This window comes from Populus nigra, chromosome 4 (assembly GCF_951802175.1).
Source record: "Populus nigra chromosome 4, ddPopNigr1.1, whole genome shotgun sequence".
In the NCBI taxonomy this organism is placed as follows: Eukaryota; Viridiplantae; Streptophyta; class Magnoliopsida; order Malpighiales; family Salicaceae; genus Populus; species Populus nigra.
Genome location: NC_084855.1, coordinates 23,562,492 through 23,587,514, shown reverse-complemented (window position 1 = coordinate 23,587,514; position 25,023 = coordinate 23,562,492). Strand labels below are relative to the sequence as shown.

General features: G+C 36.3%; 5 protein-coding genes across 8 annotated transcripts; 2 read left to right on the top strand and 3 right to left on the bottom strand.

Annotated features, from left to right (window-relative positions):
• The first annotated feature begins 2,017 nt into the window (after window positions 1-2,017).
• LOC133692508 (uncharacterized) lies at window positions 2,018-7,302 on the top strand. Its single transcript, XM_062113513.1, has 2 exons — window positions 2,018-3,168; window positions 6,637-7,302. Exons 1-2 carry the CDS (start codon window positions 2,883-2,885, stop codon window positions 7,005-7,007), a joined length of 657 nt encoding a protein of 218 aa, XP_061969497.1. The 5' UTR covers window positions 2,018-2,882; the 3' UTR covers window positions 7,008-7,302.
• A 29-nt stretch (window positions 7,303-7,331) lies between these two features.
• LOC133692507 (putative pentatricopeptide repeat-containing protein At3g25060, mitochondrial) lies at window positions 7,332-10,089 on the bottom strand. Its single transcript, XM_062113512.1, has one exon. It carries the CDS (start codon window positions 9,960-9,962, stop codon window positions 8,154-8,156), a length of 1,809 nt encoding a protein of 602 aa, XP_061969496.1. The 5' UTR covers window positions 9,963-10,089; the 3' UTR covers window positions 7,332-8,153.
• Window positions 10,090-10,516: 427 nt separating this feature from the next.
• LOC133691993 (protein ROOT PRIMORDIUM DEFECTIVE 1) lies at window positions 10,517-14,131 on the bottom strand. Of its 4 annotated transcripts, none has more exons than XR_009841776.1 (2): window positions 11,862-14,130; window positions 10,517-11,219 (listed from the first exon to the last, which is right to left on the bottom strand). XR_009841776.1 is itself a non-coding variant. In XM_062112634.1 (2 exons), the coding sequence occupies exon 2, from the start codon at window positions 13,510-13,512 to the stop codon at window positions 12,307-12,309; it is 1,206 nt and encodes a 401-aa protein (XP_061968618.1). In that variant the 5' UTR covers window positions 13,513-13,569; window positions 13,673-14,131; the 3' UTR covers window positions 11,970-12,306. The 4 variants fall into 4 exon arrangements, 1 of the variants encoding a protein (XP_061968618.1); XR_009841777.1 differs by having other exon boundaries at window positions 10,517-11,313; window positions 12,173-14,130; XR_009841775.1 differs by having other exon boundaries at window positions 12,173-14,130.
• Window positions 14,004-19,629, top strand: LOC133691992 (uncharacterized). The gene is made up of 12 exons (XM_062112633.1): window positions 14,004-15,086; window positions 15,320-15,404; window positions 15,521-15,610; window positions 15,824-15,897; window positions 16,057-16,141; window positions 16,250-16,339; window positions 17,115-17,245; window positions 17,584-17,665; window positions 17,739-17,786; window positions 18,661-18,733; window positions 18,851-18,954; window positions 19,095-19,629. The coding sequence occupies exons 1-12, from the start codon at window positions 14,242-14,244 to the stop codon at window positions 19,212-19,214; spliced, it is 1,827 nt and encodes a 608-aa protein (XP_061968617.1). The 5' UTR covers window positions 14,004-14,241; the 3' UTR covers window positions 19,215-19,629.
• Window positions 19,630-20,433: 804 nt separating this feature from the next.
• Window positions 20,434-25,023, bottom strand: LOC133690745 (uncharacterized). Its single transcript, XM_062111011.1, has 6 exons — window positions 24,720-25,023; window positions 23,394-23,455; window positions 23,029-23,285; window positions 21,959-22,033; window positions 21,802-21,864; window positions 20,434-20,722 (listed from the first exon to the last, which is right to left on the bottom strand). Exons 1-6 carry the CDS (start codon window positions 24,824-24,826, stop codon window positions 20,678-20,680), a joined length of 609 nt encoding a protein of 202 aa, XP_061966995.1. The 5' UTR covers window positions 24,827-25,023; the 3' UTR covers window positions 20,434-20,677.

The window sequence follows — 25,023 nt, the reverse complement described above, 5'->3', positions numbered from 1 at the left end:
GTTACAAGAATTCTTAATCAACCCATAGTTGAAGAATAAAATTGAAAAAAAATAAAAAAAAGACACAATAAAATAGCCCGAGTTAACTTAAATTAACTTGCTAAATTCATGATCTGGATCACGAGACCGAGATAACCTAATAAAAAGTAAATTAAATCAAATCATGAAGCCCAATTTTTAATCAATCTAATATTAAATGATGAAATCGAAAAAAAATCCAATAAAAAAAAGTTAACTAGGCTAACCCATTAAACCTGTAACACAGGTCATAAAAAGCAAATTGCAACAAATCATGAAGCTCGGTATCTAATAAATCAAATATTAAAGGATAAAATAAAAAAAATTAAAGCAAAAAAAATTCTTGCAATGAATAATGTTTTGTGAGGTGGTGTACAATAAAAACACCACCTCTTTTAGAATTGTTTTTGTAAAGAAAAACAAAGGCAATAAAAAAAATACCAATGCAATGAATAATATTTTGTGAGGTGATGCATAATAAAAGCAGCATCTTTTTTAGTTTTTTGTTAATGCATATTTGTTTATTTGTTTTTTCAGGTCTATAAGTCTATTATAATTATTTAGGCTCATTTTTATAACGATGAAATTTCTCAGTAAATTATTGTCCAACACTCGCTTCATAGTTGAAAGTTAAACACTTCCATTTCAAGGGTCTATATGACCTCATATATAACTTTCTTTCATGCCCTTTTTTGTTTGGAATACCAGAGGATATCTATGATGAGGAGTGATGATAACGACAATAATTGCCTTTATGACTACAACTGCATGCTAGTTTATATTTTAACTTTTTTTAATTTCAAGTATCTATTTGGAGAAGAACACTCCTTATGATGTCAAGAGTGGCTTTCATATGAGTTTGAGAAGTAACAATGCTTTTTCCTATTTTATTGTATGTTGTTTTGACCTTTTTTTTCCTTTCTTTTTGAAATAAAAGTTGTGTATATGCAATAGGGGTGTAAGTGATGGGGTTAACGATGAAGTCACCTGCTTAGAAAGAGGTAGGGCTCTTAATTGCTCTTATATAGTCAATAGAGTTGTATGAACATTCTCAATTGTTGTGCTAGTTGTTGAAGATCTAGAGAAGCTATCAATGCATATGTGATAAGGAGGTTTGTCATTTTTTCGTGTCATAGTGTTTCTAGATTGTTTACTATGAAAAAAAATAAAAAAACATAGAAAAAAAAGAATTGAACCATATTTCTTTCAAAGTCTTTCATAAACAATATCACTAACAAGATTTGGAGCAAACCCCATTAGATTTAGACCTTTCCACTATTTATAACCAGGTTGAGAACTCGAAGATGAAACATTATATTGAGTGGTCATAAACACTTACAAAACAAGCCTTTTATTGGATTTAAAAAATCCCTTATTGTTTAAATTAGTGTTGTGATAGAGAAAAAAACCTTAGAGGTGTGTTGTATGTATATGTTTTCATAGAAAATATAAGGAAAGAAATGATCAAGGTTGACAAAAAAAAAAAAAGAATATGAGTTAAGTAATTTTATACCGATTACATGATAGCTCATGAATGTTTATATAATTATGAGCCACTAACTTGTAAAGAGCTAAGGATAGAAATGAAAAAACATCGTGGCACCATTTTAGATGCATTTATTTGAGATAATAACCCTTAATAGTAGTATTTCATAAATGAGTAAAAAATATAATCTCATGATAATCATCCACTCAGCACGCCTATGCAAAAACATTGTTATATAAGTCAAATTATAGAAAAAAAAAACACACACGCAAGCATTTAATGCTTAGTACCAACTGTACAAAAATGTAAAGTGAGTCAAGCTAGAAAGTTCAAGTCCTAGACAAAGCCCAAAAGGCCAGGTCAGGTGGGACCAAGCCCAAATAAGAGAGAGCAAACTTGGGCTGAGCTCGGCCGAAACCAACCCGGCCCGCCCTCATGTCCTGAACAGGTCTACTTGTGATGGCATGTCACATGTAGACAGATTACGAGCAGTACATGGCTTCATTGTTACAGTGAGGGGTGTAGCGTTGTACTGTGCAGGTTGTCAACAAGTTCTGTCTGAAAGGTCCAGCAGCAAGTCTCTCTTTCAACAAAACCGTCCACTTTCTATAAAAGAGAGGACACCACAACAGCTCTTCTGTGTTCCAATCAGAGGGCAAAGACAAAAAGTAAAAGAAACCTAACAGCAGGACAACAGTCATCTTAGTCTAAGCACTCCCTTAACAAGCACTGTATTCTTGTTGCTTACACACATGGTAACCTCTGCTTCCAAGCCTAATGCCGTGCTTTTGCACCTCCTGATAACTTTTTTCTCCAGCCCTCTTGGGTTTTTTCACTTTTGACCGATACCCATTTTGCCATTTCCTTCCCACTTTTTTCTCCCTGATCTCTGTTGGCCTGGCAAAAGCAAACCCTTTTGCATAATCACCCCGTAGTAGTCCCCAACGACACCACTAGGAAAAATCTAAGGAAAAAACTAGAGGAGCTTCTTAGAAAAAGCTTCCACCTTTTCCTTACTAGAGCTAATTGCACAGATCTGTAGCCTTAAAAACCTTTGTATAGATATAAAACTGGTTTCTTTTTTTGCTGTTTAAGATTGATGCTTAGTTACATGAACTAAAATAGATTTTTGTAACTCTTCCTCCAAACTTTCCTCTCTTTTGGAAAATTTCCGGTGCTATTAAGCACAGATAATCCACTTGTTCTAGCTCACATCACATGCAAAGGACAAATGGGTTTCTATTAAAAAGAAAAAAAAAGCTTTTATTTTTTTTTGTAATTTCTGCTTTAATCTATGATCTGTAGGCTTAAAAATTCTCCCTTTCCTAAAGATAGAATCTAGTTTTGTGGATAGGTGTTGTCTTGTGTAGCAGCAGAGATGATTCAGTTGTTGTTCTTAGTTCTGTTTGTTGAGGGGGCTGTGGCTTTTTTGCTGTTGGTAAAGATTGGGCCACTGAGAGAGTTGGTGATAAAGAGTTTGGATCAGGTGAAGATGGGAAAGCGTCCGGCTACAGTGAAAACTATTGCTGGTACCATGTCTGTGATTCTGTTTTTTAGCCTCATGAACATTGTCAAGATCCAAAATAAGGGCGCAAAGCTTGGTACAATGTCACCTATGGATCAGGTCCTATGGAGAACCCACTTGCTTGAGGCATCACTCATGGGTATCGTCCTATTCTTTTCTTTGGGCTCCTGTGTTTGCTTGCTTCTTTGTGTTTCTTGCATTTAGCTTCTTATGTTGTGTTTGGTAATGTTGTTTTGGATGGAAAACTTGTGTTTTGCAATTATGAACTCAATTAATGTTAAGTCTCTGCATCATCTAATCACTTAACTGTATTGCACAAGCCCATAAGAAAAGGCTATAATCATTTGAAATATGTAGAGCATATGAACCTCATTGACATTTAAGTTTTAGATTACAAATGGAAGTGTTAGCTCTCGAGTAGATAAAACCCCTGAGACATTATTGTTTATGAATCTAAAAGGTGGAAACTCAGACCATTGGAGGTACATTAATGAGAAGAGATGGGGAGTTTGAATTAAGGATGCATAATTTGATAGCGTACACTTTTGTGGGAAACCATGCATTTAGTAAGAGTACAATGAGAAATTATCTGCATGGCCAGCCTCGCATGGTAAGATATTATTGAGCGTGCGAATCGCTGTTCACAGTGCAGCAGCAAATTGAGATGAGAATCATAGACCACATTTTGTACCAATGAGAACTTTACGGAGACAGTATATGCACCGCTGGTTTTGTAAGGTTGCAATTTACAAAATGACCAATAAGTATCGAGTCTTGATTTTGCTTTCACTAGCAGTACACCCACTCAATAAATATGCTACTTCATTTTCTGACTTTCATTGTTTAGTGATGATATTGGTTGAAGTAATAGCATCGCCTTGCTGTTTCTTTTAAGTCAGTGCAACTTGAAATATCATTTCTTTCATTTACCACTTTTTGTACCTATGAGAAATTTATGGACACTATATGCACCATCGATTTTGTAAGTTGCAATTTACAAAATGATCAACAAGTATCGGTCTTGATTCTTCTTTCATTAGCACTAAACTCACTCAATGAATATGCTATTTCATTTTCTGACTTTTCTTGTTCAGGGATGATATTAGTTGAGGTAATAGCATTGCCTTACTGTTTCTTTTAAGTTAATGCAACTTAGAATGCTGTTATCGTGCATCTATGATTAAATGAGCTGGAAAGGAAATATGTGAACTTTGTCGGGTTGATGTTGAAGGGTTCTGGTGATGTTTGACCAGCTTTAGCCATTATAACTGTTAAGCATTAACCTTTTTTTTTCTTGTTTCTCTTTGTCGAAAATATTCTTATTAATTGTTGAATAAAATAAAAGAAGGGGAAACCATCAGTGAAATTGTGCACTTCTGTTTGCTGAATAAGGTAGATGTGCACTTTCAAGGAGATGGAAATAACCATACAAGCATCATTCCTTTTTCCCAAAAGTTTGCTTTTGGATTGTGAAGCAACTGTTGGTAGTTATGGCTCCCCCCTCCAGCTCCAAATGTGCTTTTATGTTTACTTATAGAAGTGCAGATCCTAGATTTGATTAAATATGTGGTTCGGCAAATGACCTACCTCAAGAAGTGTGCTCTGCCATAAAAAGTTGAGTGCGATTTCCAGAGTGAGAGTCTGAGTGGTTTTATAGGGATCATCTATGTTCCATGAGTGCGTAGTTTGTCTTAATTGCTATTTGTTTGATGTTGGTGCTTGCAGGATAGCACTCCAAAAGGGATGAGTTTTGGGGAAGTTCCTCAAAATTTTAGAATTTGCACTGCTGTCCCATGGGATGACAATGCCAAATGGATCTTTTGCTAGAAAAGTGTGCATTCTACGGCAGCTAAAGGGGCGGTGATAGTGGTAATCCAAAAAATGTTGAACCACACTCCCATTGTTCCACCTTTGTTTTTAATTTTTGCATCGAAGTATAGAATAGTGGGAGTGTGGTTAAACTTTTTTGGAGTGTCACTACCGTTTCACAGTAAAGGTGCCGTTAACAATAGCTGCTGAAGTAACATCTTTTTGCCTTCAAAAGTCGAGTCTGTTTTGGTGCGCATGCGTGCAAGTGTTAGAGATTGTTTGTCTTCCTATATTTGTGGTCTCCTGATCTAGGACGAGATGGACTTATAAGGGAAAGGGGTTTGAAGAAAAGATAAAATATAATAGTACTTGAATCCACAAGAACATAGAAAAAAGAGGAGTTCCACCTCTCAAAATTACAATAGAAAATTCTCAGTTTAATTCATAAATTGGACTCCTTTGTACAACATTCAAGTGTGCTTATATAGGGACACGAAAGACCCTGTAAGAGTCCTAGAAATAAATCCATACGCCTAATTAACAATTATGACATAAGTAAAAAACTATTTACTTAAAGAATGATAAAATGTCACAATTATAGCAAATAATTAATAAAATCAATCAATAATTCAAATTGCAAATAACTTGGGATAATTTCCTCTTCTCGAATTCCATCTCTTTTATACTATGGATAGATTATGATTATAGCAAAAGAAAGCTAAACAGAGATTGTGTGTTGATCCTTGCACCTAAGTATTGTTTTTGTCAAATTTAATCCGATGTTGAATGTGCTTGATATTACATTTGGACGAATTAGAAAGTGATTAACTGTGAACTTTTCTGGACACTTGTAGGTAAGAAATCTATATGATTTAGACTGAACACCATGGCCTGTTATGCATTTCAGTGTTTCCTTTGATGGATTGAGCATGATGTGCTAATGTATCATGGTTACTCGTGCTAATGTATCATGGTTACTCTTGCATTTCAAATGGAACATGTGAAATGGTGAAGATAATGAGCTTATATACCTGAGGAAATGATTTTCTGCCATTGTTGAATGTGAAACTAGATGGAGGATGTCTCATAATGTATAAGCAATCTGCTATACAAAATGATAATCAGCATAGATGTCTGAGATAACCATCTCATATTGTATAAGCAATCTGCTATTCCATGTTCACCATGACAAGATGAGGATTTTCTTTGGATAGGCAAAGAGTAAAGGAGAAATATTGGAAAGTAAATCATGTGCAACTACTTTGTGTCGGAAAATCTATACTGTTTCTTCGAAGAGTCAATGAGCCCCATGGAGTTCATATTGATCACACATGCCACTTAGTCTCTTTTGGCCCTTCAATAAAGTGTGTCCCAGATTAGCTACTTGTCTCTCTGATTCTTTGGAGAAGTGAATTTGTTATGGATCAACCGCCGTGCGCCATCAGATATATAGCTTTTATAATTTGATTGAAAAAAGAGAGTAGAGCATGGTCAAATCCAGATCTAATCATGTGAAAGCTTAGAGTAAATCAAAAATCAAACATTTAGTAAATAGAAATGAACATGATATTGGTGGAAGTTTTAAATTGATCATGTGTTTATGTAAATGTCATGTGATTGCCAACATAATAGTTTGGATATCAAGAAGTTGTTGAACCTCTGCCTAACAACATTTCCAGTATTTGAATGTCTGAGCTGTGCTCTTTCTATAGTTTTAGTGGCAGTAGCTAAGTTATTCCATGGCTTCTTTCTTCGAGTTCACTACTGTGTATTTCATGGTTTGAACTTGATTGTGCAGGCTTTACCCTGTTTCTTGGGTTCTTAATTGATCGGATGCACCATTATCTTTCGAAACTTATTGGGCTGAGGAGAAGCATGGGATCTTCTAAAGAGGAAGTTGAAAGGCTTCAGAAAGAGAAAATGCTGCTTAAAGAGAAGGAAGACAAAGCTTCCATGGAAATAAAGCTTCTACTGGAACAAATTTCTACTCTATCAGAGAATTTGAAGAAGCTGAAGCTGGAATCTGAGAATAAGGACAAGCAGATTGTAACCGCCGAAGCACATGTTGTTTCCCTTCAGAAACAGTGTGCTGACCTATTGCTGGAATATGATCGATTGTTAGAAGACAACCAAAATCTTCAGGCTCAAGCTACAGGACATAGGATTTGAAGAAATTTTAAAAGATGCCAATCAAGTTTTGATAATCAATATCTTTTTTTCACTGGAGATGTTGCAGAAAACATCTGCTTCATTTCATGGAAACAGTCACTTGTTGATGCATCTTAATTGAGTAAAAAGAGGACCTGGCTTCTCTTTAAAGATAGGGAATGTGTTGGATTGCCCAGTGTCAAAATATTTTGATAGCTGCAGTTCTTTCCATCTTGTTTTCTCCAATTGATGTGGGAAAGTGTTTTAAGATTGCTGACGGTGTTCTTGTTTTGAAACAAAGGGGTGTTTGGAACTAGTTGTTCACTTCTTCCTCTCACATGTTCCTTTCCTTTCCTTTCTTTTGTGGGTGCTTTATTTACGTAACAGTCTCAGCAAAAGCCAAATATTGAAATACATATGGAGTAGCTTTACCAGATATCGGCAAACCCCATGGTTTAAATAGGTAAAGCGGATAACAGATCCTGTTCCTTTTATTCTGTTGGACTTGATCAACACTGAAAATTTCAGTCAGGCATTTGATGTTCGAGAGCTGCAATGTTTCTCACTACACACCCGCACACGACAAAGTGGCTGGCTATTTTTGGTTTTCTGGTGTTTATACCATGTCAAATTAACAAACATGGCTAACCTCGGTGCAAAAAACTTTCACAGCTCTCCTAAATTTCACGCTGCTTGGGTTTACGAATCTTTTGAACCCTGGTAATGCCAAAAACTGGACTGCATGCTCCATTGGGAGACGAAAGTGTTTAAACCCACGAGGTTCCACATGAGACGTCACACAAAGCCTCTGATTATGGATGGGAAACCTGGTCCTTGTGAACCAATCAAACAAATAAATGCTTCTGAGTTGCCGGTCTTTCCTTTCTCTGGCCAGCGTGAAAGCTCAAGTTCCCAAAATGATTTAGCTTCAGAACCTGGCAAGCTGAGTAAGACATCCCCATGGAAAGTTATCTTCTTAGTTGCACCATATGCATAGGTAGCGATTTGTACCGGCACTTTTAGGGGAATCATTTTGCTTGATGAGAATTATGGAGGAACTGGGCATCTAAGTTTTTGTTAGCCCAATATAGCACCAAGAAGCTGTTAATATGAAGGACAAAGAATGCCTTCCACAACATGATCTCCAAAGCTATTAATCAATAAATTTCAAATCACTACTTCTTCAACGTCATGCGAACTGTCTGGGACATGTCTGATAACTCTCATCTCATTATCCAAACTATCCAACATTTGTAAGATTTCTTCATACTGGTGATGATTCTTATCTTCCACCAGAAAAGCTTCATGCTTTCCATTCACTTCCACCGCACTGTAACCAGGAACTTTCTTCATTCCTGTTTCTTTCATAATCTTCCTTAAAATAGATACTCTATCCCACATCCTAGCCAAGGAAAAGAAGTTTGAAACCAAGGCATAAATTCCCAGATCATCTGGGTTTAAATCAAGGATTTTCTTTGCTGCCACTTCTCCAAATAAGAGGTTCCTATAATTATGGCAACCTGACAGGAGGGCAACCCAAATAGCTAAACCTGGTTCCGTGTTCATAGATTCTATTAGCTGATAAGCCTCTTCCACTCGTCCTGCTCGGGACAAAAGATCAACCATGCAAGCATAATGCTTCTCGCTTGGTGGGATCTTACATTCATTAACCATGGCATTAAACCAGTATTGACCTACATCTACTTGTCCAGAGTGACTAAGAGCCGAGAGAAGAGATGCAAAAGTTGCATGATTAGGGCTGATGTGTGCTTCTTTCATCTTTAGGAATAGAGAGAGAACTTCCTTTCCATCTCCATGGATACCATAGCTGGCGATCATTGTATTCCACAATATAACGTCTCTAGAATCCACCCGATCAAATATGGCATGTGCACAAGAAAGTGATCCACATTTTGCATACATGTCAATCAATGCGGTGCCCAGAACAAGTTCAAAACCAAGCCTCCTAACAATATATCCGTGTATAGACTTGCCTAGTTTCAAATGTCCTACTTGTGAGCATGCCAAAAGTGCGCTAACAAGAGCCGCCGTATCCGGTTTGAATTCAAAACTCTGCATCTCAACCAACAAATCAAGTGCATACTCTGCAAAACCATTTTGAGCAAAGCCAGAAATCAATGCACCCCAAGAAACAGCATTCTTCCGGGGCATCTGCTCAAAAACACGAGAAGCAAGCTCCAAATCCCCAATCTTGGCATACATGTCAACAAGGCTGGTTTGAAGAATAACATCATCCATAAGCATCTCTCTCCTAACCGTATGCCCATGAACTGAAAGACCCAACTTCAATTCTCCAAGATGAGCACAAGCCTGAACTAATCCCAACATCAGAACCCCATCTCCTTCGATCCCCTCCTTTCGCATCCTTCGAAACATATCAACTGCCTCTAACACCTTTCCGTTCTGCACAAGTCCTGTTATCATAGTAGCCCAACAAACAACATCTCTTTTCACCATCTTATCAAACACCAACTTAGCCTCATCTATTTTTCCACACTTTACATACAAATTCAAAACAGATGACCCGACAAACACATCACACCCATATCCAAAATCCACCGCTCGACGCCAAATTCTCTCTCCAGCTTCCAAATCCTTTAAACTTGACGATGCCTTTATCGCTACAGTGAAAATGGAGCTATCGGGTTTAACTCCTTCATTTACCATCTGATGGTAAAGATTCAAGACTTCAGTCAAGTGATATCTCCGGGAATACGCAACGATCATGGCATTCCAAACGTCTACGCCTCTTTGAGGCAATTTGTCAAATAGGTGGCGGGCCGGCGTGATGCCACCAATGCGGGCATATGAAGCTATGACGAGGCCATTGGAGTTTGAATTGGTGAAGAAGAGACCGGTCGTGATGATGAGTGCGTGGATTTGGGTTACGGGAGCTTCATCTTTGCATGCTAAAAGCAGATGTTTTAGGCGTTTTGGCCATGAAAGTGTCCGCATTTGTCTTGGAGCATTGATAATTTAATATTGATGAAAATTCAAAAACCTACCTGACTGCAGTAGCCGCTGGGAAAAGAGAAGTGAAAAGGGAGGGAAATGGAGTTCACATGAAGTCTAATTTGACTGTTATTATTATTGATAAGGAGCTTAAGTACTTATAAATTTGATTCTCTGTTTTGAAAATGATTTTTAAAGCATTTTTTGTTTCAAAAATATCTTTTTAAAAAGTTAATTTTTATTTTAAATTAATTTTTTTATATTTTTAGATTATTTTGATAGTTAATATTAAAAATAAATTTAAAAAAATAAAAAATATATTATTTTAATATATTTCTAAACAAAAAAATACTTTAAAAAATTATCACTGTTAAAATAATAAACAGACAATCAAAAATAACTAATTTTAGAGATTAAATAGTAACTAATCATTATTATTGTTTTACAAATGATTTATTTACCAGTGTGAATAATTTTTTTATTTTATTCACTTAATCCTTTTATATTCTTGCTGGAAAAAAAAATACTATCTTGAAATGATTATAACTAATCCCAAGTCAAACAGAAAAACTCAAGTGCTTTTAATAAATCAATCAATATAATTTTAGTTAATTTTTATACTAAATACAGAGAAACATCAACATCTCTCTACTTCCATTCATTGTCTTCATCTTTTATATAGCGAGACAATAAACAAAAGAGACACAAGCATTTAACAAAGGCATCCCAATTCTTCTGCAACAAATCTTAGATGTCTTGACTAGAAACATCTGCATTAGTGGATGTTTCCCAATATAACAGAAGCTTCTATATCAACAGACTTTCAGGACTTAACAGGGTACAGAAACTAAGCTAAGCCTTCACAGTCTTTGCACATGCATAAATGCTTACTGCTCTCGAATCTCAACCTGTAAACTCCTCTAAATCATCGCTCTCTGAGCGAAGTTGTTGAAGAACAGTGGCACAACCTTGACAGCATGAAGCTCCATCCCAAAACATGACAGGTGCCATGTCTTCACTTATCCGGCCTATAGTGCCAGGGACCCTTCTTCAAGTTCCGCAGTCCTCTTGTTCAAGCCTTTTGGTTCCACCTTTAGTTTATGAGTATCTTAAAAACTTATCTTTAACAAGTGGGTTTGAAGTAGGTTAGCCTAGCCCTCCTGGAGAATGGTTTGAGAGCATCACTCATGACAAGTTGGATAGCTCGAAGCTGGTTAGCTTGAGCCTGCTCAATGATATTTCGCTGCGCAATTTGTCAGCCTGTTGGAGAAGCAAGCAAGCAAGCTATAAATAATTCAATAATGCACGACAATCCTTTCTAACACTAGGATTGGGTGATTGGAGACAAAGAGGCCTGCAAAGAGTGAAAACAAACACAAGCAAGAGGTAGAACATAAAAATAAGGCATTCAACTTACGAGTGGCGGATCAAAACAGCAAAGAACTGTAATCAGAGAAGATTCTTGATGAAAAAGATCCTTTCATTTATAAAAGAAATGAACATTGACATCGGAGTGGTCTTGCTTTCTTAACAACCCAGAACATTAATCAAAACTTCTTCAAGAAATTAATCAAAAATAATTTAACTAGCAGGGTCAGGGGAAATGGGCCAATTCTAAAAGAAAATTATTCTGGAGGTACATCACTTTCAAGTTACATTATCATGATTTATGCACCCCTTGAGCATGAGAAACTATCTATCAATACTTTAAACAAAGATTTTTGTTTTACATCCCTTCTTAAAAATATGACTTTCAAAAGTGCCAATGGAGTTTAAGCTCTTCTCCATGTAATTAATATATACTTAACTCATCAATAATCATGTGGCCCACAACAAAGTATCATTCATTTCTGTTTACATCTGAGACAAGCTCATTCTTTCAGAGCAGAGTACTGAAATGACCTGTGCAATCTGCTGTGAATCATGCTATCTTATATGTGGTGCCATGATACACCTTATTCTCAAATGGCCCAAGAACATCGCTGCTTCTACCAACTTCGGAACAAAATCTAACAAAACTGAATTGAATTAAGTGAAGATATAGCAAACAAAATAGTAGTCAGGCATGTTGGAGTGATAATATGTGTTTGATATTGATGCACATACATACAAATTGCAATCTTCTAAACAATTGCATATTCAATAAACAACCAAGTCCAACGACAAAGACCCAGACAGAATCAGAAAGGGAAAGAGGGATGAGGAACTAGTACCCAGTAAAAACTGTTCAAATGATCATCTCCCCCCACTTTGGAAATCTTCAATTATACACCACAAAACGTCAAATCTATGTGACTGGACCATGCTATGTGTAAACAAAAGCTTACACAACTGAAAATTTGTTAATTCAGTCAACATTCTCATTTTCTGATCCAGACTCCTCGCTCTTGTCAATCTCCACGGACCTTGATTTACTAGTCAGCATATCATGGCGCCCCAGAAAAACAAGATCAAGAAGCTTTCTCCTAACATCATAAACTCGATTAGGATCTATCAAACGACCCCTCTCATACGCTTCTCTTAAGAAAACAGTATGTCTCTTCCCCTTAGTAGACAAATAAAACATGCCTGGATGATCCAAGAACAAATCCCTTATGTTCATATCAATCCCGAAACAATTCCTGAAATGACTGATCTTCTCCACTTCCACCATTTTCTCCACTGTCAAGCTCAAGAATTCATGCACAATAGCAACTGCCCGTTTCTCCAATCCCTTAAGTCCTGCCTTAGTCTTCTTCTTCTTCTTCTCCATCAAGTCCTCATAGGGTCCTAAATAAGGCAAGCTCTGCCATTCTTTAACTTTCGCCCTGAAAGTCTTGCTCAACCTCATTCCTGGCGGATACACATGTTTAAAACTATACCGTATGTCCATTCTATCAACACTACAGTCCTCCCTACAACACTCCGTAACCCTCCAATTTTCAACCGCTGCCGTAAAATGATTATCAGGAAATTCACCAACCAGCTTCAAAACATGTGTACGGGGTTCATTTCCATCACAAAGTCTAAAAAGGTTCGGGTTTTTCACTATCACCGAATCCTCAAAGTCATCAGGAAGGCCCAGCTCCCTCCAAACTTTAAAAACGGCACGAAGTGGCAGTGATTTGGACGTTGACATAAACAAAAGCCGAACCAATCGGTCAACAACAAGAGGCAATGAGGCATTGACAGCTTCTTCTTCTTTGCGAGAAATTTCAAGAGCAGTATCAGTTAGTCTGCAAAAAGCCTGGGATTTCGCGGGGTCATAGAAAATGTGGAAAATGTGAGTGTACTTTCTGAGAAACGAAGGTGCGCCGCGGTTAAGATGGAGCTTCTGGGAAAGTTTTGAAAGGAAATCAAGTGAAATGCATGGAGGGGTTTTGTTAGGGTTTGAGAGAATCAAATCTTGAATGGCAATGACCTTGACAAAGTTTTTATACTTGTCCATTAGCTTCTCAAATGTAGCATCTCTAGCTCTCGATGCTACGTACTGGGCTGACGTTGTTTTCGATCGGATTGTGATAGAGAAGGTAAACGGGTGTTTGAAAAGAGATTTGATTATGTAAGTTCTCATTCTTCACGCATCTGGGCTTCTCTGGGAACTTATAACAAACATGTAAAAGGCGCGTAGCTAGGAGTCGATAGAAGCGATGGTAGAGAGCAGGAGAGAATGGTGAGTGTTATTACGATGTCGTTGACAAATAAACACTAGCAACAAGACATAGATTACTTACCATACCCATATTTCTTTGAATTTAGAGCTCTTTGTCTTCGATGACCATCGCTCTCAAGTCTCAAGGAGACCCCTTGTTTTTCTACAGTAAGACAGTAGGTTACCAAGAAGCTCCTCTTCTATTTATTTTTTCAATTCAGCCCCTTCCCTCTTTTTTCTCATTCTTTTTTTAAAAAAAATTTATCTTTTGATTTTTTTAATAATAATTACAGTTCCTTTTAAATGGAGGAAGCTAAATTATACTAGAACAGTTTTTATATAATTTAAATTTAAATTTAAATTAAATAAAAAATCAGGTCTAAAGATTATTTTTTTCGTGTTAGTTCTATCTTTTTTTTTTAGATCATTTTTTTTTTCAAAAAAACAAAAGCTAAAATCTTGAATAGCTTGTGCACATTAACACATTTCAAGCATAGTGCACGGTCGGATGTAATAACTATGCTATAAAATCTTAGAGATAAAGTAAAGTGTCTAATTCTCCGTTGTTTAATGGATGCAGCGGCTTCACAGCTTGTTGATCAAGAAAGAAAGAAGAGCAAGAGCATCAAGCACTAATCAGTGATCAATAACATGGCAGAAGAAATCACCGAATCTCCAAATCAACCACCACCAGAAACACCGCCACCTCCACCATCTGAACCGGAATTCGACTCGAAAACCATGCGCAGAACAAAACCGGGTTTGAAGCGCCTCTTCCTCACTTTCACAGTCCTTGTCTCCTTCCTTTTAGGTTTCCCTTTTTTATTCAAATCCGTTGAGATCTACCGCTCTCCGCTTCCTTTCCACGACATCGATAGCCTCTCAAACGACGTCGTCTCCAATCCATTTCTCTTTCCTTGCCATTTCCAAGCCATTCTTGTCCCCTCCGATCCCAAATCTTCTTCAATTGACCTAAATTTAGACGAGCTTGAACTCTCAATTCGCTCTAAGATTACCAAATTAGCCTCCAAAGGAATAGCATCTCAATGCGGAGCCTGCACCAATAACTTCACTCTCTCGCTAACCCTAGACGACGGGGATTGCACGCATTCTTCGTCTAACTTTTACAAGTGCGGCGCGATCCGAGCCGTTGATTTGGATTTCGGTGACGATGAGAGTGTCGATGAAGCTTTGGAGTCTGCTGGTTTGGATTCTGGCGGGAAAGTGTATAGTGTGGTGGTGGTGGTGAATGGAGATGGTGTGGAGGGAGTGAAAGTGGTTGTTGGGAAGTACCGGCACGCTTGGATTGTAGGGAGGGATTGGGGAGTTGAAGAAGTGGCAGAGAGATTGGCGGAGATTTTTGTCAGAGTGTTTGTGAATGGCGGGAGAGAGGAAGGGTTGATTCATGGGGAGTTTATGCCTGTTGGTGCTGATGGGAGGATTGTTCTTTCGTTTAACTTGCTCAATGCGGATCCCAGTGATTGGACTTACGATTGGTAAGGAAGCTTCGCTTTCTTGTAGTTCTTTATAGCTTTCTGTCTAACTCGGTGGTGATTAGTGATTGAAACTAGCATCTGTGTGATTACTCGTGAAAAAGGTGTCGTTATGGGTAGGTATAGTACATATACATGGAATTTGTGTTTGCTTGCTATCTTGGGAACTATTGTAAATAGGGATTTAGTTGTCTACTCGAAGTTATTGCGTGTTCAGTTAGTCCATTGTATTGCAGGGATTTTCAGAAAATAGATGAAACTCTGTTGGCTCCTATGATTGATGCGTTGGGACCGATAGCAAACACAAGCGTGGAGAGCCAAGTAATGAATCATCCTTGTGCCTTAATGATTTATGGATTCCTGGTATTTATGGTAATTTTGTTTGCAGTTGAAATCTTACTGTGTTTCCTCTTCTTGGTGATCTTTCTTATGGATAGGTTTTGTACCATACTCCAAAGTTTTCAGTTTCTTCTTGGGATGAAAAATTAGGCGGCTATATTTTTAGTACAAAGGATCTTCCTTTCTTTGTAAGTTTCTTCATGTTCCTGAGCCTTTTTTTTTTTTTTGGGAAACTAGACAGTTAGACCATTTAACTTTGCTTAAACCAAACAACACCTTGGTCCTAGCCCTCAGATGATTTGCTTTGGTTGTATACATTTTCTTACTCTACTTACTGATGATGGACTTTTGATCTTGTTATTTTGTCTAATGTTTCTTATGTTTTCAAATATTTTTAATAGGTGAACTCAAATGAGTGGCACTTGGATACTTCTATTGCTGCTGGTGGGCGATCGAAAATCTTGCAATTTGTGGTGTACATTCTTTTACTCAATCTCCTTCCCTTTTTCAAATGACTTTTTCGTGTTTGTTTCTGGTAACAAAGGCTTAATCTCCAGTCATTAGTTTAAAGAGATAAAAGGATTTTGTTTCATCCATAGCTCGCTATATCAATTCTCTTTCCTTTTTGTTTCAGATATGTGCCATCTGCAAAGGAATGTCCCCTTCTTCTACAGCTTCCAAATGGAGAGATTTCTAAAACAAATGCCTTCATATCTCCAGTTAGTTATCACACATTTATTGGCGTCATAATCAATTGTTTATCAACCATTGGTTCTTACAAAATTATTGCCATACATTGTAATTTGTCTCTAAATGTCATATCACAGATGTGGGGAGGCGTCATGGTGTGGAATCCTCAAAGCTGTTCAAGGGATTCAGACAGTGAGCTTCTTGTTAGGCATATAATGTCTCCTGAGGTCAGATTTTTATCTATAAAATTATCCTAGAGCGTCTAGTCTGCATATGCAATTTTTTTTCATCGGCATGAAAATTGGCCTGGGTGTTCCACTTGAAACCGAAATGTTCCCAATCTTGACTCCTTTTTTATTCTATCTCATATGTCATGCCAAGTTCAGTATCTGCCCTGTTTGGCTGAAACATGCCTTCTCATTTAAATTTTATCACTGTGTTGTCAAGTTTGATAAATTGAAGTTTAAAATGATATCCAAAGTTCATTGAAGCATAACTCAAATACCAGCTAGTGGCTTTGAAACTTGTTTCATTTTGGTGGCTTATTTGTTTTATTGTTCATTTTACAATCACACGGATTGGGTTGCTACCCATTTGGTTTCTTATAAAACCTTATTCTAGGTTCCTGGCAATCTAGTCTACATCTATCATCCAAGTTTCTCTTGGTATACATTCAGTCAGTACTTCTGCCCTATTATGCTTACAAAGTCTAAGGGATACTGTTGTCAAACCTGCTTTGTTTGCTAGTTGATCCGATCTCAACTTAGTGTATAAAGTTAAGAAGAGAAATAATGTCTTTGCTGCTTATTTATTTCCAGTATTACAGAACAATCTGCTACTTTTTTTTGGGCTGGGGAATCAAAGTGATTTATGTAATTGAGGATTGTACGAAATCATATGTATTTGTTTCTCTAGCTGAAGTGACTAGAAACCCGTGTTCTATTATAGCAGATTGCTTTTATTTATGTGTCTCAACTTTGACGCTTGCATCTTCCGAAACAGGACCTTCAGAAAGTTTTTGAAGTTTTTGTGGGGCAATTCCGGCAACTTTTTGGTCTAAAATCTGGTAGTCTTCATGTGGGTGCAATGGGCACGTACAGTCTTTTAGCCAGTGAAAAAGGCTTCACAGAATGGTGAGAAAATGGTCAAGAATATAGGGATTAATAAATATGCTCTATTACCCGTACTTTTCATTTACTGCATATAAAAAACTAGCAATAAGTACTGCAGTAGAAGCTGAAAACAGCAATTTTCACCAGCTGGCTGTTAGTCATTGTGAAATTAATTAGTTTTGTTCTAGAATTCTTCACACCTCATTTTGTTGCTCACGTGTTTTTCTTTTACTGAATTTTTAAGACTTCTATATCTATAGAATTTGTCTATATTAATTATAAAATTCTCAATGTCTTGGAGAACTCAAAGTTGTAGCTCAACATGAGCATATTTCTCATTGATCATAATTATTCTGCAGGGAATTGGATGTCTTGTCACGGCAACATACGTGTTTTAATATTCACTCAAGTGCCACAACTCTGGGATCTCTTTCAAAATTGGTATGTTCAAGAATTAATTACCTCACCACCATGATTTGACTAGATTCTCTGCTAATGACAATATTTTGTGCAGGTTCAATCATTGCCTAGGATGATTATTATGGATGAGATAGGAAAGCAGGTCAGTTGTCAGATGAATGCTTGTTTCTGTTATTTGTTTTCCCATGAGCACCGCATCCTTAATTGCTAGTGGATTTATTTATGTGTGCTCTGTGAGTTTAGAGGTAAGGAACCTGTTTGTTTTGCTTTCCGAAATGCATTCTAGATTTTGAAAGAGAATACATATTCAAAATTTCATTTGGTATCAATCCGTAATTTATGTTTTGAAAATTTTAATTTGTATTTTACTGTAAAAAATGAGAATTCAGAAGAGTATCAATTGGGCTGCTTACTGACAATATCATGACTTGTAAATCTCCTTGAGTATTTCTTTAAGCATTTATTTTTGAGTCCTAATAAAATGAGGATATAGTAAATATTTCCTATTTTTGAGCCAAGACTTGTTATGACCTTTTTTGGATTTTATAAAATAATTTCCTTTTTCGAAGTCTTTTTAAAATTATTTAATTTTATCAAAGAATTATTTGGTATCTAAATATCTGTTCTTTTTGTTTTTTGGCCATAAATGGTCTCTGTAATTTTCAATCAAAGTCTCTTTTATGGAAAAGTTTATTTCTTTTAAAACAAAATCAATTCCTATTCCTAGGAGGTTCCTCCCGATACAAACAGTGCATCTTAATTTCCAGATAAGCAGGAACGTGGGGCCAACTCTGTTACTGTAACATGTAATCACTTTGTTCTTTCTCATGCTAAATTACAGAGTATATATTCTATGTTATTCTTGGCCATTTCATTCCCAAGGCTTGTTAATCTTTGTATTCCAAATTTACCTAATGATTTTTTTCCTGGAATTTACTATTGTCATTGCTTATTATCCTTTGAATCTTGTCCTGCTTGAGTTGTCATTTGTCGTGATATTTCATCTCTTTGTACAGGTAAAATTTTCCCTTGAAGCAGCAAAATTAGCTCGAGTTAACGCCTCTCTTGGATTTTACGATGCTTCAGCTGGTATGTTCCTATGCACTACTTTGCAGCTCCATTCTTGTTCCTCCAGATGAGGATTTCCTGTCAAAACTCTGAATCATCAAGGGGAGCCTAAATATGAGTTTAATCTTGTTGTCTCAGTGTCCTCAAGACAAGCAAGATCTTTGGCAGAGGATGCCTTCTTCCACCCATCAATCATGTCTGTCAGCTACTACTCATTTGAGCACTGTTTTGCAGTGTACTCGGTATGTTTCTGAGAGCTATTTTTTTTGTTCTTTATCCTATTTGAGTTTCCTATACTAACAAATTTCTGTAGAGTACCACTGTCAAGTTTTTTAATCGCCCGGATTTATTCTTACATGTGGTTTTGGTACTATTTGCACAGCCATTCTTCTTGCCAGTTTCAATGCATGTCCTCCTTGCTGCATTAAGAGAATGGAGAAGATACAAGCAAGAAAAGGCAAAGTACGTGCTATGGAAGGCTAAAGAAAAGGTGGCATCTTAGTTCCTAGCCGTGGAAGTGATTTTTCATGAACAAGGCCCCATCTGCCGGAGAGAAGGGTTCCAGATGACATCGCAGAGGCAATTTAGTGAGCAAGGGGCTGCACTTCGGGTATTTATCTTCCAGTTTGGTTGCTGCTTGTATCTAATCATTGGCTAATACTTACAGGCCACGTCCTAGTTCCTTCCAAAGGTTTTAAACCCCATCACAAATGCCAAAAAATACCAAACACCCAAGGAAGAAAACTGTTCACAATACAAGCAATCATTGAATCCATTTGACCCAGTGAAGGCTTATTAGAGGCTTTCTATTTTCTATTTTCTGTGATTATGAAGGAATCGATTGTTTCCTGGGAATTTTCTTGGAGCTGCTGTGTTTATTTGAGGCTTATTTAGTGAAGAAGCTCAAGTATTTTTTATTTTTTTTGTTTATTATAATTAGGTAATTAAATCATTTTTTTTTAGTTCAAATGTATTTCAAAAAACACTTTAAAACGCAAGACAAACACACTACTACTAGAGGCAACTAAATGGAGGCAGACTCATTCTTCCTCTTTACAACTCTTGATGGAAAGCCAGCTTTCATGTTAAGCAACTAGTAATTCATAGCACAGTTCATATGTAATTGCACACAATTGATTCTCGCAAGGAAAAGTGTAATGTAAAATCGAAAACCTCTAAATAAATTTAAAAGGTTCTTTGATATTTTGTCACCAAGTCAGGAACTTAGTCTCAAGCTAGGATGGTTGCTTCTTAATTTTTTAAAAAATATATATATTAAAAAAATCATTTTTTATATCATCATTTAAAAACACAAAAAAAAAACAAATAATTAAAAATTTAAAAAAAAATCAGTTTTTTTTAAATACTTTTGAATGATGTTTTTGTTTAGTTTCAATTTGAATTTAAAATTTAAATAATATCTTAATTAAATAATATCTCAATTAATTTCATCAATTGAGGAACATTGATTAAATATTTCTGTTTGGTTCCTATTTAAAATTTAAATTTAAATAATATTTTAATTAATGAACGAATTTGCATACAGTTCTTTGATGTATTGTCATCAAGAGAGGAACATACTCCCCAATAAAATTATATTTTTGTTCAATTATCTTTGATTAATTGATAAATTTCCATGCTCCCAAGTGGGAAGAGGTTTAAATTTTAAGAGCTTGGAAAACAGAAACAGCCCAAAAAGATATGCAGAACAGCAAAAAAGCTAAACGAAGCACAAAGATTGCACCAATTTAAGGTTGTACCTACTATCTAATATCCATAAAATCCAAAGGAGCCAAGACGAAAAGAGCTTCTACCTTTGTCGAGAGTTAGCCACTCATACTGGTTTCACAATAATTAACCGGAAAAAGACACTGTAGCAATACTAGGGAAAACAAAGGGAAGATGTTTACATGAAGGCCTGTACCAACCGGGGGGACAAACCAATAATACATCGTCTCCTAAATCTCAGCCCCTTGATTCCAACGCTAAGAGTATTTTCTTCCTTGGGCCCTGAAACCACCAAAATGAACCAACATCTGATCAGGAATCAAAAAGTGGAAGCAGACCATCAGAGCATTTCGAATTGTAAACAGCATACAGAAAGTCGTAGGGAGGGAGAGAAAAGCTAAGAAGGCAGGTGGGTGCCTAGTAGAGTGTATAAACAAGGCATATCACATTATTGTGAAGTATCATGGTGCACGTGAGGCCTTCCAGTTTCTAGCATTCATGCTTTTATCATGCAAGACAGGCATAACCAGAACAGTCGATTAATTTGCAAGTGTGTGTGTGTGTGTGTGGGGGGGGGGGGGGGGGGGGGGGCGGGCATCAGACTGTTAAATATCAAAGAAATATTAAATCCATGCAATCTGTGAAGGGCAAAAAAGGGAGAAAAGTAAAATCATAATGTTATGACAAGTGAATGCCTCATCCCAGAAGCAATTGCCTTCAAGTTGAGATAAAAAATGAGATTTCAATTTGTCAAATGAAGTGATGAAAGAAGATCACATAATAATAACAGTCATTCATAAAAACACAGCAGAGTCCTGGTCTAATAGCACAGCATATTATGCAAATTGTTTAAAAAAACAAAGACACCATTTCCAATAGTTGAAAACGGGCACAAGTATTACTATTCTTGTTTGTTTGGGTTTTTTTTTTTTTTTTTTGTGCACGTAGGGTTGAAGGGAATAGTGTTTGTGAGGAAGAGAGCAGGTGATTGAGAAGGCAGAATATGGTCAAAATTCTCTCATCCCAGCAAATCTCTTCACTCAAAAGGATCCAAGGATTTTAGATCATTTTAAAGAAAACCCTTTCATCCTAACTTAGCAACTTTGATCCAGATTAAATGTTTTTTTTTATGCACCCAGCTACTATACTTGTTGAAAACAGAATGCTTAAAATGATGACAGCAAGTTAGGATAAGTCTTAAAAAGAAGACGGAAACTGGACATTAGACAGTTGCCTGAGTTACTGATCTCTGAGATGATCTCTCTCTCTGAATCCTAATGATCAAGAACTACAGACTTTCAATAGAAAAAATCAGCCATGATTTAAGCATATCCTGGCCAAGAGATCAAGCTTGAGTTTACCATTGGTATCCCTAAAGCCTTCAGGTCTTCATCATTCATGTGTACAAGAGCTGTCATATCCACCTGTATATATTGGAGCATGTTAATAATCAAGAGAAAACTCCTGAAGATGATATACATGTGCACATATTTTAAGTATAAAAACAAAAAATTGTACCTCCTCAGCTTGAAAAGTAATGAGATATTTCTCAAGACCCAATGACTGCAAAAAGCCATCCACAGATGAATCCGTCTGCAAAAAAGATTAAAGAGTTAGAAATAGCAAAACAGGTCTGCAGTAATGATTTTACAGGCAAACAGAGGTTTCTTAACTCTAATTGACATGTTATAACCCGACTTGGAATTTTAGGCACTAACAGTATAGTAGAGCCATCCCAAAATGCTCTTCTTATGTGAACGCCTTTTTCTTCTTTCAACTTAAAATTAATAGAAGGCTTTGCCTTATCACCCTAAAGGATCAATAAACAACACTAAGCCTCATGATTAACTGCCAAGCAATTAACTGTTTGGAAATAAATACACAACGCAGAAAGCATAACACAACTAAGTGATCCTATAATGACATATCTACAAGAACTTCCTGGTATCTAGTTGTCATGGAATGCATACCTAAACATTTACTAATGCTGAAGTTTAGTACAAATTCAATTGCTTCAAGCAGTTCCTGTTAGCTAAAATCATTAATTGTCGCAGCAGTCTATAATTTTTCACCATAGCATCAACTGATCAAGATTTCAGTCAATTGACAAATCACAAAAAGGGAAAAAATGGAAAAAAAAAAAAACTGCCTCCACCACAGTGCATCAAGGCACCTAAGCATAATCGAAACCTCTAACTAGACAGAGCGGAGTTCCTTCATTTGTTTTTAAAGTGATAAGTTGACTGATAAAACTAATAAACTCAAGGGCTAACACAAACATTTTCCTTCTTATAGTCTTTTTCAAATTGACAGCGAGCTTAATACCTCAGGTTCATAACTATTCAGACACAATATTACAAGCTCGCAACTCTCCAAAACTTCATTCAAAATTGAGAAAGTTCTGAGAAACAAGGCACAGCGAAACATGCATATGACTGAATGACATAAACCCAAGCTAAAAAGGTAACCTGAACAATAATTTCTAAATATCAATAAATCAGAAAATTTAGGCTTCAGCATTAATGGAAAACATCAAGAAAACAGAAGCAGAGCAAACACTTGATGAGAGAATAAGATAAGATTCATGCCTTCTGCTGATATCCTTTTCTAGAAACCACAATGGCAGTTTTTTTAATCTCTGGTTCAGGAGCTTCAACAGCAACACTTCTCCTGGCTGGTTTAGCAACAGCTATTTTTGGTTTGGGTGGATCAACATTTGCTGGCTGTGAATTCATCGTCCCCGATAGTTTTTCACGCAGATCCCGCACACCTGAACGGGGAGATGCTTGCTGGAAACTTTTCCTTTGGAGCTTTAACCGAAGATCTCGAGCATCAATTTTGTGATCTTCACAAGTCATTAAGAAAAAGTCATGAGAAAATATAGTTGATTTAGTTGCATCCAACAATAGCAGCAATTTTTAGGTCCAGTAATTCTGTCATAGTCAATCCATACTTGAAACACGTGGTCCACCATCATCATAGAGATCATGTTCCCATTTATCATCTTGCCTCTGCCTGCAAATAATGTGATATTTACTCAGTGATACTGTTTTGGATATTAGGACACTCGAGAACAATATGAAAACAACCGGGACAACAATTATATAAGAGCATCATTATGAAAGAGATTCATTCAATTTACAATGGATAAAAAAAGAAAAAGAAAAAAAAATTGAGTCTAGTAGTAGCAAAAGACATGTACTCTCATAAGGCATAACCCATGTAACCAACGACTTGATTTGGAAGGAAAAAAAAACCAAGAGTCTGTTAGGTTTGACCAATGAAAAGTAACTATTAACTTCGAGTCATCAATCAAAAGTCATTTTACATAAATAACTTATAATAAAAAAGAGTTCAGATAGAAGTATGTTTGGCAACAAATGACTCAAAACAATTTTTTCTTTTAAATAGCTAATATAAGAATCATGAAACTTAAAAGTTAAAAACTTTAACTTGTCACTAAAGCAAACTTTTGACTCAATTTTACAACATTTATTAGATTTAAGTCCAAAATCATTTGTAACCAAACATGTTTATAACTTTTCTTTGAGTCAAAAGTTACAAAACAACTTGAATCATTTACTAAAAGTCATACCGAATGGAACCCAAATATAGAAAGCAGATTCTCACAAGTCCTTTTGTTGCAGAGCCTATAATTGATAAACCAATTGCAGCTTTTTGCTTGACTGAAAAATCAGTTCACCCATACAGAGCCTATAATTGATATAACCAATTGCTCTACTCTGATAAACAATCTCAATCTCTCACATACAGCATGGAAAATGAATCTACAAGTCCAGAAACTCCCACACTTTTCCCAAAAAAATATGCAACGCTTATTCATATTTTAGGCATCAAAAGAACAGGCGTTCTTCGTCCACAAACATTCGATCTTCTCACACAGAAACAAGTAGTCAAAATCAACAGTTAAAACAAGACGATCATATCACAGAGTGAGAATCGAATACCAAGCTCCCGGGTTTTTAATCTCTACAAGTATGACCATAAACTAATAAAACTCTCTTTGAAATGCAATTCCCAATATAATTCCCTAGCGAAGCGCCGATTCTCATTTTTATTTTACAATGTGGATGAAGCTAGACGCTTAGCTCAACTGTTTTTCTTCTAATGCTAAAATACAGATTCTCATTGTAAATATTAACTTTTTTAACCCAAAAAAAAACCTCCACAAACCCTAAATTCTCCTTGATAAATCAATAAAATCAAACATAAATTAAAATTCAAGTAAAGTGAAACAGTAGAGAAAGGGAAACAAAACCTTTTGCCAGTAATATGACGGAGGCGAGCGGAGTCGCCGATGGAATTGCCGTTAAGGCGATCCTTTATTGAAGTCTTCGCTGCAGCGTCTACGCGATCAGCATACATAGTTAAAACCCTAACCCTAATTTGGCGAATTGCAGAACTTTAGAATGTGATTTTGAGCCCGAAGAGAGAGAAGCAAACCCTATCAAAAAGCAGTCGCTTCTTTGTTATCGGGGAAGGTGGGATTTTAAATTCTCGGAAAATAAATAAATAAAAGGAACTGAGATTTATTGCTTAAAGTTTATTTAGTTTACTTTTTG

Coding starts and splice junctions, on each gene's coding strand:
- LOC133692507 (XM_062113512.1), bottom strand. CDS start 9,962: ATGCGGACACTTTCATGGCCAAAACGCCTAAAACATCTGCTTTTAGCA.
- LOC133690745 (XM_062111011.1), bottom strand. CDS start 24,826: ATGTATGCTGATCGCGTAGACGCTGCAGCGAAGACTTCAATAAAGGAT. Junction 23,286..23,393: donor TGGTGGACCACGTGTTTCAA/GTATGGATTGAC, acceptor TGACTTGTGAAG/ATCACAAAATTGATGCTCGA. Junction 21,865..21,958: donor TTACTTTTCAAGCTGAGGAG/GTACAATTTTTT, acceptor CAATATATACAG/GTGGATATGACAGCTCTTGT.
- LOC133691992 (XM_062112633.1), top strand. CDS start 14,242: ATGGCAGAAGAAATCACCGAATCTCCAAATCAACCACCACCAGAAACA. Junction 15,087..15,319: donor AGTGATTGGACTTACGATTG/GTAAGGAAGCTT, acceptor ATTGTATTGCAG/GGATTTTCAGAAAATAGATG. Junction 18,955..19,094: donor ACTGTTTTGCAGTGTACTCG/GTATGTTTCTGA, acceptor CTATTTGCACAG/CCATTCTTCTTGCCAGTTTC.
- LOC133691993 (XM_062112634.1), bottom strand. CDS start 13,512: ATGAGAACTTACATAATCAAATCTCTTTTCAAACACCCGTTTACCTTC.
- LOC133692508 (XM_062113513.1), top strand. CDS start 2,883: ATGATTCAGTTGTTGTTCTTAGTTCTGTTTGTTGAGGGGGCTGTGGCT. Junction 3,169..6,636: donor GCTTGAGGCATCACTCATGG/GTATCGTCCTAT, acceptor TTGATTGTGCAG/GCTTTACCCTGTTTCTTGGG.